General features: G+C 36.3%; 2 protein-coding genes across 34 annotated transcripts in view; one reads left to right on the forward strand and one right to left on the reverse strand.

Moving 5' to 3' along the window:
- The window catches only part of CACNA1C (calcium voltage-gated channel subunit alpha1 C), a 749,041-nt gene that overhangs the window by 716,163 nt on the left and 18,614 nt on the right, over window positions 1-14,264 (reverse strand). The gene's annotated exons all lie outside the window — the stretch shown is intronic.
- DCP1B (decapping mRNA 1B) overlaps window positions 1-14,264 on the forward strand; it is a 59,115-nt gene that overhangs the window by 5,724 nt on the left and 39,127 nt on the right. The window contains exons 2-3 of the mRNA XM_027073945.2: window positions 976-1,016; window positions 5,925-6,052. Of these exons, the coding sequence (XP_026929746.2) occupies window positions 976-1,016; window positions 5,925-6,052 (169 nt within the window). The remainder of the gene's footprint in view (window positions 1-975; window positions 1,017-5,924; window positions 6,053-14,264) is intronic.

Below are 14,264 nucleotides of genomic sequence, written 5' to 3' on the forward strand. Positions count from 1 at the left end.
TGGAGATTATTTAAAAATATATCTTTAAAAAATTACCACTTGATATTATATACCCTTGTTCTTAAAGAGTATATTTCTCCCACAACTACAGTGTACTTAAATTTCAAATGATTTTGATAATAGAGATTAATAGTAAAATATTAGGTTAAATGGAATGCTGAAACTAAAACATGTAAATAACAAAAGTACCTTTGAAATTCTGAATTATAACTTGTTTACTGTTAAAACCTATTATGCATTATATTGATGAACATTTTCATCATGGCCTGGGCCCCTGTCTTCAGAGAGATGGAAGAGAGCCTTTCCAAATGAACTGAAATGAGTTGAACACTTTCACTTTACCACTTAACCAGTTTCTGTGACATTTCTTGAGTCCTAGCCTGGCAATGTTTCTAACTTGATTTCAAAGATCCAAACTAGACTCTAAATATTCCACACCACGTTGGTGATTAATTTTTCTGAAAACTACAGCATTGTTCCACTCTTCTATGTTGTAGTCAAAGTAGAGTTATTATTGGCAGATCATCTGCTCTCCTAGGTGACAGGATATGGCAAGAGATAATGAACCCAGAAAATAGAAGCGTTATGAAAGGCAGACATGAGTGATTTGCGCAGCTTGGCATATACTCCACTCACAGGATGGAGAAGGCAGCACACTTTTAGTCTCCTCGTTCAAATGAAATCCATGGAGCAAATTTTTGTATTGTTTTAGCCAGAGGTGTGTTGCTGTCCCTGTCTTTGGTGAAAAGAGATAATGACAGTTTATTTTGTAAAGGACAAAAGGAGAATGGATGCTTCCCGATGTCGATGTCGAATCAGCAGGGCTACTGCCAGGCTGAGGCAGTACTGCTTTCCTCCTTGTCCTAGGAATATTACATAGATTGGCCCTACTTGAAATGGAATGTTCTCTAGCTTCTGTGAAAGTTACTATTAATGAAGAAAAATATATATATTTTGCTGTGTTTTTTTTTTTAGGAAAAGACTGATGTGGAAGGAACTTTATTTGTTTACACAAGGTAAGAAAATTTTACTTTTACAAAGAAACTGACAGTCTTTGAAAGAATATGTTGACTCCATTGTGTCCCTCTTCCTCAAATGTAGTTTTATTTCAAAAAGAAGAAAAAAACCTGAATCTTAGTTTGAAGTTATTAGTTGATATAAAGAAGAGAATACTGAGTAATGTCACCTGGTAGCATGTGAGGAATACTAATTGCAGAATGTAACTTAAACTCCAATACAGACAAACTTAAATCTTGGTGTTCTTTTATATATATATGTATATATATATATATATATTTTTTTTTTTTTTTAAGTTTATTTAAAGAGAGACAGAGACAACATGAGTGGGGAAGGGGCAGAGAGAGACGGAGAGAGAATTCTAAGCACTGCCTGTGCAGACCCCGATGTGGGGCTTGAACTCACTAAACCATGAGATCATGACCTGAGCTGAAATCAAGAGTCGGATGCTTAATCGACTAAGCCAGCCAGGTGCCCCTTTGCATTCTTTTAAAAATAGTATTAAGTATTTATCCTTTAATTCAAATTAATGGTACAAGGTCCTTGAATATAATGCATTGGCAAGGAGAGAAGTACACTATTAAGAATATCAGATTATTTAATCATTATTTGGAAAAAGGTTTTATTGGTCACCTCACCACCCACCCGCCTTTGACTCTTTAAAGAAATATGCACCAAAATTAAAGATGTCTTTGCGTCTTCCATTATATAGTTAATAGAATGTGTTTCAGGATAGATTTAATAAACTCAAGTTTTTTGTCATTTGTATCAGAAATTGTTAACATCATATATGGGCACAGGTACATGTAGTATGTATATTGTCTTAATAGCTAAATGTCTTATTCATATAAAATGTCATAGCTAAGGCCCATCATTGTCAGTGGGAGGACAAAGATAAAATACAAAGGCCTAGTACAAACCCTCTTAGAGCAAAGTTTCTTTTTTTTTTTTTTTGATATTTATATATTAAGTATCTTTTTTTTTTTAATTTTTTTTAATGTTTGTTTATTTTTGACAGAGAGAGAGACAGAACATGAGCAGGGGAGGGGTAGAGAGAGAGGGAGACACAGAATCTGAAGCAGGCTCCAGGCTCTGAGCTGTCAGCACAGAGCGTGCTGCGGGGCTCGAACTCACAGACCGTGAGATCATGACCTGAGCTGAAGTCAGACGCTCAACCGACTGAGCCACCCAGGTGCCCCTAAGTATCTATTTTTGAGAGAGAGAAACAGCACAAGCTGGGAAAGGGGAGACAGGACCTGAAGCAGGCTCAGCACTAACAGCAGAGAGCCTGACACTGGCCTCAAACTCACAAACCATAAGATTATGACCTGAGCCAAAGTCAGGCGCTTAACCAACTAAGCCACCCAGGTGCCCCGAGAGCAAACAGTTTCACTGGGGAGATAGAAAATGCATACACACACACACACACACACACACACGCAAGTATATATTTTTTACACATTCATATTTAAAGATACCCCCCGCCCAAATAAACATAAACCCCAATACAGATAGCCTATCCTCAGGGCCAGTTGATAGGTTATAAGCAATGAATAGGCTGCTGTGATTCTGGAAGACATTTTAGAATTGTTGAGTCTCAAGTAGGCCTTAGGAATAAGGTAGTACTTGACTTGCATAGGGGAGAGGGAAGGGCTGTCTCAACAGGAAGAATTTTGGAAGCCGAGGCATAGAACCCAGCGTGGTGAAGGAACAGTAAGGAAAATGACTTTTGGCTGCATAGAGTTTTTACTGGTTTATGTTAGTTAGGAGACAGTGAGGGTGAAGATATTTTGCTGGCTTAGAATGTCAGACTATGGATTTTGACATTTATTTTCTTAGCAGTAGGGAATCCTTGAAGGTTTATGACCAGGGAAGTAATAGAGTTCCGGCAAAATGTGTGGGGTAAGTCAGTACATTAGCATTATGAAGATGCACTGATTCCAGAAGTTGGAGTTACGACATTGGACAGATTATTGCAGTGGAGTAGATATGAGATGAGGAGGGGAGGGACTAAAATGGTAGGAGTGGAGCTGGAGATTTCTTGAAACATCGCACATATAGAAGGAGTGATGAAATTTTTAAAATAAATTTAAAAAATGGAAGTTTTGAAAGGGAAGACTGAAAAACTGACAGAACCAGGAGCAGAATGGAAAGACAGGAGGTCGAGAATCTGGGCTGAAAATAATTTTATTTTGAAATAACGATTTTGGAATGATAGCAGGGCATTCAGGTGGAGATGCCCGGTCCCGGTCAGGGATGGAGATACAGAGTTTGGAGCTATCTGCCTTAATTTGGTCATTGAAGCCATGAGAGAATGAGTGTTCTCTGAAGGACAGGAAAGTGACAAAAGCTAATGGTCAAGTTTTAGGGCCCCAGAGAGATCGAGAAGAGCCAGCTATACAAATACAAGCAAAATGAGAATGGTACAGAGGCCAGATGCGGGCACCATGCAGGAATGGTGGAAGAGTGTGCAGGTACAGGTGCAGGCGGAGGCCATAGTGGGAGCGGAAACATAGGAATGGATGAGCGAGGTAAGGAGGAGGTCCAGTTTCTTCAAGGTTTCAGAAAAGTGGGAGTGCCCAAGAGCCTTGGCTATTTCAGTTTACATTCCAGAGTACCAGAGCATACCACCAAGTGAGTGTCTTCAGTAGAGTGTAGATTACTCTTGAGAATTCTGAAGTGTGGAAAGAAAACCAAACGGTTGAACTCTGATATATGCTAAGCACACACATGACACATTCTCATTCATTTTTCACATGTATTAATCTTTTGAGAAGTGAAAGAAAAGATGTGTTCATATACATTAATGATTTATTTTAGGGATTTTTAGTAGGGTCTCTCTCTCTCGTCTGCAGAAGATTAACAAATTATACATTTTTGTACCCCCAAAAATGTAGATTTTGCATTCTCAAGTATTTCTTAATATACTCTGAGTTCCAAATGGAGCTGTCAGTTAAACCATTAAGTTGAGAAACAACTCTTTCCCTGTTCCTTAATCTCTTCCCCAAATCTAACTCCTCAACATTGGAGCTTCTCCCATCTCTCTCCTCTCCCCCCCGCCGCTAGGGGGGAGGTGCGCCAACCCCCCTCCACTCCCCACCGCCGACCAGATAGATGTCAGATTCTACCATGTTGAGGTCTTTTCTCAGTAGAGAATGACAGAAAGCTCATAAAAGTCAGAAGGGAGTGTTTAGTACAGGTAATGGAGCTGCTGGTGATAATATTTTGACTTCTGTTACGGATATTGCTTTAAAGCAACTGGCACATTTATCCCCTGAGCCTATTTTATAAATTATGAGATGATATAATAACCATACTCTTACAGAGGTGAGGTCCTATTGTGATAATGAAATACTTGAAGAATCAAATTCTGATTCTGTATAAAAACACCTAAAACACTTAAAAAATTATTTCTTTATTTCCTCCCATGGCTTGCTTTCTGTGATAGAGAGTTCATAGAGACACCCACTGGTGATTTTTGAGCTTGACACTTCCAAAGGACCCTCTGTCAGAGATCTCTGGAACTCACTTTTCATACTTTCTGAGAATTTAAGTTGAAATGATTGTCATGATTATTTCTAGTGTTGGTTATATGCCCACCTCTGCTTTACCTCTTTGTAAAATAAGTTACACAATGATTGCCTTCCATCAGCTTTAAAATTGGAAGTCTCAAAAGAAAATTCTGTAGGTGGTACTGTAGCTTTATTTTACTTCTTTATTAGCATTAAATGGCTAAGGTGAAATAAAATTAAAACATGAACACCTTTTCTTCCTATTGCTCACAACATTTCTGTGGGTTTGTTACCCTGCTGCCCTAGTTTCAAGTAAATAAATGAATTCTCCTTGTTTCATTTTCAGCATAGAAGCATTTGGTGTTTCATTTGTCACCAGAAGTTGCACAGTTGGATTACTATATGGCTGTCACCCAAGAGTAGACAAATGCACATGTAGTTGGTAGAGTTCTACTTGGTGTAAAATTTGGGCTCTTTCTGCCTGACAGAGTAGGCACTGACAGTTTATTCAATGAAACAAAAAATAAAAATCACTAAATGCCACATTTTTATGGAGAAAAACTTTTATACTAGTTTATCTGTGAAGCTGTTTGCTTACTTCTGTAATGTTTTAATTGTACTGAATCTCTTTACAAGTTTGTTGACCAGAGTGAGTGGCATCATTTCTCTAAATTTCAAACTGACGCTAACATTTTCTATGAAAAATTTCTTCATAATGATTGTGATATACATTCTCTATTAACTATCAAGATTCTTCAAAAGTGTGTCTGTAATTTTTTAAAGTGGTTAATATTCCTGCCTTAAAGGAATTTACAACCTAGATAGGGAAACAAGATATCTCTACATACATAGCTAAATGAGTAGGACTTGATTTTGCCAAAGGAACAGCAATGGCAGTCATGTTGTATGTGTTACATATGAAGTGGTGCATAAATTAGTACATTAATTCTATTAGTCAATAGTAAAGAATCATTGCTTTAGGAGCACCTGGGTGACTCAGTTGGTTATGTGTCCGACTCTTGATTTTGGCTTGGGTCATGGGATCGAACCCCACATCGGGCTCCATGCTGAGCATGGAACCTGCTTGGCATTCTCTCTCTCTCTCTCTCTCTCTCTCTCTCTCTCTCTCTGCTCCTCTCCCCTGCTAGCTCTCTCTCTCTGTCTCTCACTCTGTTTCTCTCACTCTCTCTCCCTCTCAAAATAAATAAATAAACATTAAAAAAAAGAAACCTTAAAAAGAATCATTGCTTTGTATGTGTACAGTCTGCTTGCACAAAGCTGTATATATATATATGCAAAAAGGTTGAGAGACATTCAAATACTAGTTCTACTAAAAGTGTACTTCTGTTGAATAACTTGTCTTTTGATATCCTCCCCACCCCTTGTGATTTTTAGGTCTGCTTCTCCAAAGCATGGGTTCACCATTATGAATAGGTTGAGCATGGAAAACAGGACAGAACCCATTACTAAAGACCTGGATTTCCAGCTCCAGGACCCTTTCCTTCTCTACAGAAATGCCAGATGTGAGTCTTTCTTAATGCATTTGGTAGTTTTATTTCTGCAGTTTGGCCAAGTGTTTTAAATTGTACAATGGATGTGTTTGTGTTTGTGTTTAGTATCAGCATCAGTTAGCTTGGGAAATGCATGTCCCGTTGAGAGGGAATATCTTCTTCCTTGAGAAAGTTTAAATGAAAACAATGTGATATGATGATGGAAGTATTTGAACCCTGTCTTTTGCAGCTAGACCACTTTGTAGTAGAACCCACTGGAGATTTTAAGCGTGAGCAGGGCTGGTTGAGGTGAATTCTTGGTCAGGAGACTGTAGAGGGACAGACACATAGGCAGTGTACAGATACAGAATTAGTGATTCAGCTAGTGGCACTTTTTCTTTATGTATCACTTGACTGAACATCCTGACAGGATGTTTGAGGGAGAGGGCCTATATTCTAGAATTGCCATCTTTTGAACATATAGTAAATGAAAAACCAAAGCCAAAAGAGTTTTGCTCATTACGAATTTCATAACACTTTATAATGTTCAACGTTACATAACACTTTGTGGTATTAGATAACTAACTAGGCCTTCTCTGATTTGAAATGAGGTAGCAATGACCTATCCGATATTCTCTCTCCATTTTACTCTTATATCTTATCTGACCATTTGTGTTGAACTATTGGGCAGCCCAGAGAAGAATGATGAAAAGTATATAAACTGCAGGAACATCTCCATACACAGAAAATGAGAGCATCCTTAAATACAAATTGTATGTGCATGCACATGATCTGTGCTTTGTGCGTAACTTGCAGAAAGACTTTGCAGTTAGGAAATGTTTTCCATACGTTTGCCACCTTGCTTTTGAGGTCAAGGTACAAGAAGTTGCTGACTGTATACTCTTCAGTGTAATTTTAATAATGAATGTAATGCAAATAATATTTAATGTTTTAACTTCAGTGAATTGTTTTGAAATATAGTATTTTAACTTATATTCACATATAATTAAGTTGTCGTGAAAGGTGATCATCTATTATTTAGAGAATACAGTTAAATTCTTATGAGAAAAAAAGCCATTAAAACTGTAACATGACTTACCAATGGTAAGTCCTGTGAAGTAAAAAATTTAGTAATATAGGGAAAATTTTGTTCTTTACTCCTATTTCTTTGGTGGGAGTGTAGTTTAGTCAATTGTAGCTTATAGGTATTTGAATTATTTGTATGCTTATAGTTCTGTCAGGTTTTATTTTTTTAGATTATTAGATTCTATGCCAAATTAATATACAATTAAAATCCTAATAAAATAACCACAAAAATAAATATAAATGACTTTAGTGATTTATAATAATCCTTTTTGATTGCTCTTACTTGGGATAAATACTTGGTCTAGTCAGTATAGATGGTATTTTATTGTAAATTCTTATCACAGTATTATGTATTATATATCACATACTATGTCAAAAATATAAAAATACAAATTCTCTTTAAGGTGGTTCATTTAAAAAATAGCTTTCCTAAGTCCCACAGGGTTTATCTAATAAGAAATACTGTTTGGATATAATAAACCTATTAAGCTTTGCCGTGGCTTTATAGTAGGGTCGCCCCAAGCTGCCTCTGCTCTCTAGTAGGGTCTCCCCAAGCTGCAAGCAGCCATGGAGCACTGGACATGTGGCCAGTCTGAATTGAGCTGTGCTGTGAGTATAAAATACACACAGAGTTGCAAAGACTTACTATCAAAAAAGAATGTAAAAAAATCTCATTAATAATTTTATATTGATTTACCTTTTGAAATGATAATATTTTGAATTATTGAGTTAAATAAAATATACTATTAAAATTAATTTCATCTGCTTCTTTTAATTTTTTATTTAATATTACATATGTGGCTCATATTTGTGGTTTATTTTATATTTCCATTGAACAGCACTGTTCTAGGCATTTTCATTTATTTTACCATATTTTGTAATCACAATTTTGTAGGGTAGACATTTTCACCAGATGAGAAAAGTGAGGCTCAATGAGATGACAGACCTGACAGAAACCCATAAATTCTGCTTTTTTTTTTTTTTTTGCTTTTTCTACATCATCTGTACTGTTCTCTGCACTATTAAACACGAATGCAAATTGAAGGCAGCCTTTGGGATGCATAACAAATATTTCTAATAATTTCCATAAGAAAGAAATGAAATCGGTTAAACAACAAAGAATGGTAGGGAATGGATCTGTTTACCTTTCTGGGTTTATTTGCTTTTTATTTTCTCCTTAATATCTGGTACTAATTGCCTTTGCAGCCGTAGTCTTTGGTTTTTGTTCATTTGTAAAAGCCTTTTCAGTCTCTGACATCAAAGGTTCACAGAAGAGTTTACCCCAGGTGCTTTCAGAGTCTCAGATACCTCTCAAATGTTTGTAAATTCAAATACTCTATGTAATGATTGCTTATGGTTTACATATTCTCTGCTGTCATATAGATTGTCCTTTGAACAATGAACCCAGCTTCACTCAAGAATGGTTTTTAAGACTCTATATCCCCCAAGACCTGTGTAATCAAGAATCTTCTCTGTATGGTCTTGGCATTTCACTTTGGTCTAGGTGTGTCATAGGCCATGTTTGGACATTCCAGCAGGTAAAGTTGATTTAGGTTTGTGGTGAGTTTTCTCTTGGAGTGTTTTAGATTCATTAAATTAAAAAAAAAAAAAAATGGTACATAGGGAGACAATTAACCCTGCCTTGAATTGGATGAATTTAGAAGAGCAAAATGAAGTAAAAATCTTAAAGTTTCTTCAGTTAATAAAAAAAAAGATGTTTAACAAATAAGCAACTTTGAATTTTGACCAAACACGAAATATATGGTTTTATTATAGTAAGGGATTTATAGCTTTTAAACTTCATTATAATAAGGCTTGACCTATATAAGCTTTAAAAGTAAATAAGACAGCTGTTAATTATGGACTGAAATTCATTTCTTCCACAAACATTTACTGAGCATTTGCTGTCTGCCAAGTACCATGTCAAGGCTTTAAATGGGTTATATGACTCTTATGACTTTTTCTTGGAAATTCTTTTATTGTTTAAAATTGAGGAGACTGAGATTCAAGAGATTTAGTAATTTATCAGGATCCATGACAGTTTTGAGATGGAAATAACATTCAAACTGAGAAAGCCTAACTTCAAAAGCCCAGGACCAAGCAGTGAAAGCACTAACTTATCAGTGATGCATTTGAGCAAAGCTTACCTTTTAAGAAATACTTAATCTTTTTATTTTATACTTCAAAGTTTAAAAAGCAAGGTTTTTCAAGGCTGAAGGCATCACAATTCCTGACTTCAAGATGTATTACAAAGCTATAATCATCAAGACAGTATAGTACTGGCACAAAAACAGATACATACATCAATGGAACAGAATAGAAAACCCAGAAATGGACCCACAAACATATGGCCAACTAATCTTTGACAAAGCAGGAAAGAATACCCAATGGAATAAAGACAGTCTCTTCAGCAAATGGGGTTGGGAAAACTGGACAGCATCATGCAGAAGAATGAACCTGGACCATTTTCTTATGCCATACACAAAAATAAACTCAAAATGGATGAAAGACCTAAACGTAAGACAGGGAGCCATCAAAATCTTAGAGGAGAAAGCAGGCAAAACCCTCTTTGATCTCGGCCTCAGCAACTTCTTACTCAACAGGTCTCCAGAGGCAAGGGAAACAAAAGTAAAAATGAACTATTGGGACCTCATCAAGACAAAAATCTTCTTCACAGTGAAGGTAACAATCAGCAAAACTAAAGGCAACCAACAGAATGGGAGAAGATATTTGCAAACGACATATCAGATAAAGGTTAGTATCCAAACTCTGTAAAGAACTTATCAAACACAACACCCAAAAACCAAATAATCCAGTGAAGAAATGGGCAAAACACATGAATAGACACTTTTCCAAAGAAGACATCCAGATGGCTAACAGATACATGAAAAAGTGCTCAATATCACTCATCATCAGGGAAATACAAATCAAACCCACAATGAGGTACCACCTCACGCTTGTCAGAATGGCTAAAATTAACAACTCAGGTAACAACAGATGTTGACAAAGATGCTGAGAAGGAGGAACACTTTTGCATTGCTGGTAGGAATGCCAACTGGTGCAACCACTCTGGAAAACAGTATGGAGGTTCCTCAAAAAATTAAAAATAGAACTACCCTTTGACCCAGCAGTTATCCAGAGGATCTAGGTGTGCTGTTTCAAAGTGGTACATGCACCCCAATGTTTATTTTATAGCATTGATATTGACAATAGCCAAAGTATGGAAAGAACCCAAATGTCAATCGACTGATGAATGGATAAAGAAGATGTGGTGTGTGTGTGTGTGTATGTATGTATGTATATAATGGAATATTACTCAGCAATCAAAAAGAATAAAATCTTGCCATTTGCAACAATGTGGATGAAACTAGAGTGTATTATGCTAAGCAAATTAGTCAGAAAAAGACAAATATCATATGAGGGTGCTTGGGTAGCTCAGTGGGTTAAGCATCTGACTTTAGCTCAGGTCATGATCTCATGGTTTGTGAGTTCTAGCCCCGTGTTGACCTCTGTGCTGACAGCTGGGAGACTAGAGCCTGCTTTGGATTCAGTGTCTCCTTCTCTGTCTGCCCCTCCCCCATTTGTGCTTTCTCTCAAAAATAAATGTAAAATATATATATATCATATGACTTCACTCATGTGGAATTAAGGTACAAAACAGATGAACATAAGGGAAGAGAAGCAAAAGTAATATAAAAACGAGGAGGACAAAACATAAGAGACTTAAATACAAAGAGCAAACTGAAGGCTGCTGGAGGGGTTTTGGGTGAGGGATGGGCTAAATGGGCAAGGGGCATTAAAGAAGACACTTGTTGGGATGAGCACTGGGTGTTATATCTAGGGGATGAATCACTGAGTTCTACTCCTGAAATCATTATTGCACTATATGCTCACTAACTTGGATGTAAATTTAAAAAAAAAAAAACAAAAAAACTGACAGAGCAGTGACTGGTAAAATCTAGTCACTGACCTAAAGCCAATACAACAAATCAGATGACCTTCAATGCCTTTTAATTACCATTTCTGAATAGCTTTCTGTTACTAGAGAAAGAAAGACTTTAGGAAAATAAAACCAGTATTACTATACAAATATGAAAATATATAAATAAAAGACAAGGTGTTTTTGTTATGGTTTTTTCTATTTTGAGAGTGAGCAAGAGTGAGTGGGGGAGGGGCAGAGAGAGAGGAAGAGAGAACCCCAAGCAGGCTCTGCAATGTCAACACAGAGCTGGACATGGGGCTTGATCCCACGAACCATGAGATCAGGGCCTAAGCCAAAACCAAGAGTCTGATGTTTAACTGACTGAGCCACCCAGGCACCCCCAAATTTTTTAAGTTGAGAATCTCTTGTATCTCAGCTATTAGAAAGGAGAAAATCAAATAAAAATAATGTATCAAAAAGCTGAATTTGACCATTTCTTTTATATTATAATCCTTTAGCAACCATTTACTGTGTTTTCCATCGTACACCTAAAAAAGACTGTATTTTCCCAAATATATCGTAATATCTACGATACATTAGAGACAGCACTGGCAAGTAGATTTCAGAGTTAGACCAACATGTTGAATGTATCATTGTGTGTGGCTACAGGATTAGAACAAGATTCTTTTGAGCTGCTTGATTTCATTGCAGACATAAGCCTGGAGCTTAGAGAAAATGATAAAAGCAAAATCAAGATATTTAAGATCAAAGTTGTTTTAGAACCTCCTCCTCAGTTTTAAGGGAATTTACCATATTGGGTAGTTTTGTATTCAGAAAGAAATACAGTTCAAATCCTTTATTGACATTTGTAGGATCTGATAAAAACTGATATAAATAATGGAAAATGGTACATTAAATGAAAAAGATAATATATGGGCAGTCCTCCTCTTTCAAACATGCCATGTCCTAGCAGTGCCCTTTTAAACTAATTGGTTAGTAGATGACATGGCATGTTGAACACATTCCTATGGTTCTCCTATAACTATTGAAATAACAACAAAGAAATCAAAAAGACATAAATCCACAAGGGCAGGGGATGCATTTCACATAAAAGATGAAATAAACAAGAAAGAGGAAGATATGGTATGATAGCTTTACTATTCACAATTATTAACTTTGCTTCCCTGCAAATGTTTATATATCTCTGCTCTGTTGGTGTCAAACTTGACTACATGATTTGGTTCTTCCCCCTATGACCCACCGTCCTGGAGGATATGTAGTGACCCTGTTGAACTCAAGTATGGCTATATGAATTGCTTTGGCCAGTAAAATGTGGGTAGAAGTGGCTTGTGTCACTTCTGAGCAGATACTTTAAGAACAGGTTCATGATTCACCATGTCTCTTTTCCTTCTGATGACCAACAATGTTCTAGGCAGAGGCTGCTCTGTCAGCCTGGATCCTAGAGTGAGGATAATATGGCACAGAGGTAAAAGTGACCCATGATGGACATGTAATGTGTATATGAAATAAATCTTTATCATTGTAAACCATTGAGATTTGGGGGTCATTTGTTACTGAAGCATAATTTGGCCTGCTGTGACTGATACATAAACCATTCAGGAAAAAGGGAATCCAAACACTGGATGGAGGTAAAGGAATTCTAACAACAGTGGTAAAAAGGAATCCCATAATGAACCCTGTGCAACTAAAGATCAGTCAGTTTAAATTAAAGTATAAGAATAAAGGGCTTCAGGAAGGGTATCCAGGAAAAACTTTACAGCTCATACTTTGAATCTATTAGGACATTTATAGTTTTTGTTAAGGAAGTTTGGGAGGCTGTAAAAACATTGAAAACTGAGAGAGGGAGGGAAAAGTACAACAAAAGGAGGCAATTCTTAATTCCTGGGAAAACAAAATATTGTAAAAGAAAGGAAATGTAATTATAGTACACTATATGGCTTTGCAAGTTATAATAACTAAATTATAAACAGACTATAGAATGGTTTTATACTTATTGGAAGGATGGGGGAAAGTGTGTTTATATGTAAGAGTGTGTGTATTATAAGAAAACTAAATCGTCAATGAATTTTTAAAAATCAGGAAGTAGTGTATATACAACATATAGAAAAAGAAGTTTAAATGCCTTAAGAAAAGTTAGATGCGAAATAAATGGAGAGCGGTAATAATTGTCATGTATATAATTAAGGTGGCTTTGGAGGTACAGTAATAAAGAATGTAATGGCTAAAGAAGAGTTTTGCTATTTGTTATTATAAACCTTATATGACTTTAAATTATGTACATGTATTATTTTGATAATGATTAACATTTAAAAAAATTGGATATCAGGGGGTGTCCGGGTGGCTCAGTTGGTTAAGTATCCGACTCTTGATTTCATCTCAGGTCATGATCTCACAGTTCATTGGTTCGCGCCCTGCATCGGGTTTCTCACTGACAGCATGGAACATGCCTGGGATTTTCTCTGTCCCTCTCTCTGCTCCTCCCCTGCTCATGCGCATGCTCTCTCTCTCTCTCCAAATAAAAAAATTAAAACTTTAAAAAATTGGATATCAGGATGCATTCATAAAACTAATATTTTAGTTGGTTAGATTTCTGAGTCAACTCACAAGAGTCTTTTTAGTCCAGTGTACACATACTGAAGAATAGCACACTAACATTATAATGATGCACATATGAAATATAGCACTAGCATGTATAGCATTATTTGTATAGGAAAATTTACTCAAGAATAAAACTTATGTATATCCCCAAACGTATAACTTCCTTAGCTACAGGTCAGAGGACTTCTAGTGCTCATTTGTATTAATAGATTATTTGTAAGGCTAAATATTCATATGAATTGTATTGTAGCATGTTTGGTAATAGTAAAGTAAACTGAAGCTTTCTCAGACAGTTGCTAAGCCCTAGTTCAGTAGTGGTTCTCCTGTTTTCTCTTCCCTTCCCTTCCCACATCCATTCTGGTTCAGGCATTATCTGTTACATGGGGATATGTCATAACTCCTTATGACCAAAGCTTCCAGCACCTGCCAAAATGTAAGTTCACTATGAGACATCTCTCTCACATCTAAACAGAATTAAAAGTCCTAAATACAAAAAGCAACTAAGTGAAGATTCTGCAAGTAAACAACAGACATATTGGGGAGGGAAATCAAAGCTTAAAGAACAACCGGTATGGTGGTGAATTTCTGGATTTTATTCATTCTTTATCTCCTGATGGT

Source organism: Acinonyx jubatus, chromosome B4 (assembly GCF_027475565.1).
Source record: "Acinonyx jubatus isolate Ajub_Pintada_27869175 chromosome B4, VMU_Ajub_asm_v1.0, whole genome shotgun sequence".
Lineage (NCBI taxonomy): Eukaryota > Metazoa > Chordata > Mammalia > Carnivora > Felidae > Acinonyx > Acinonyx jubatus.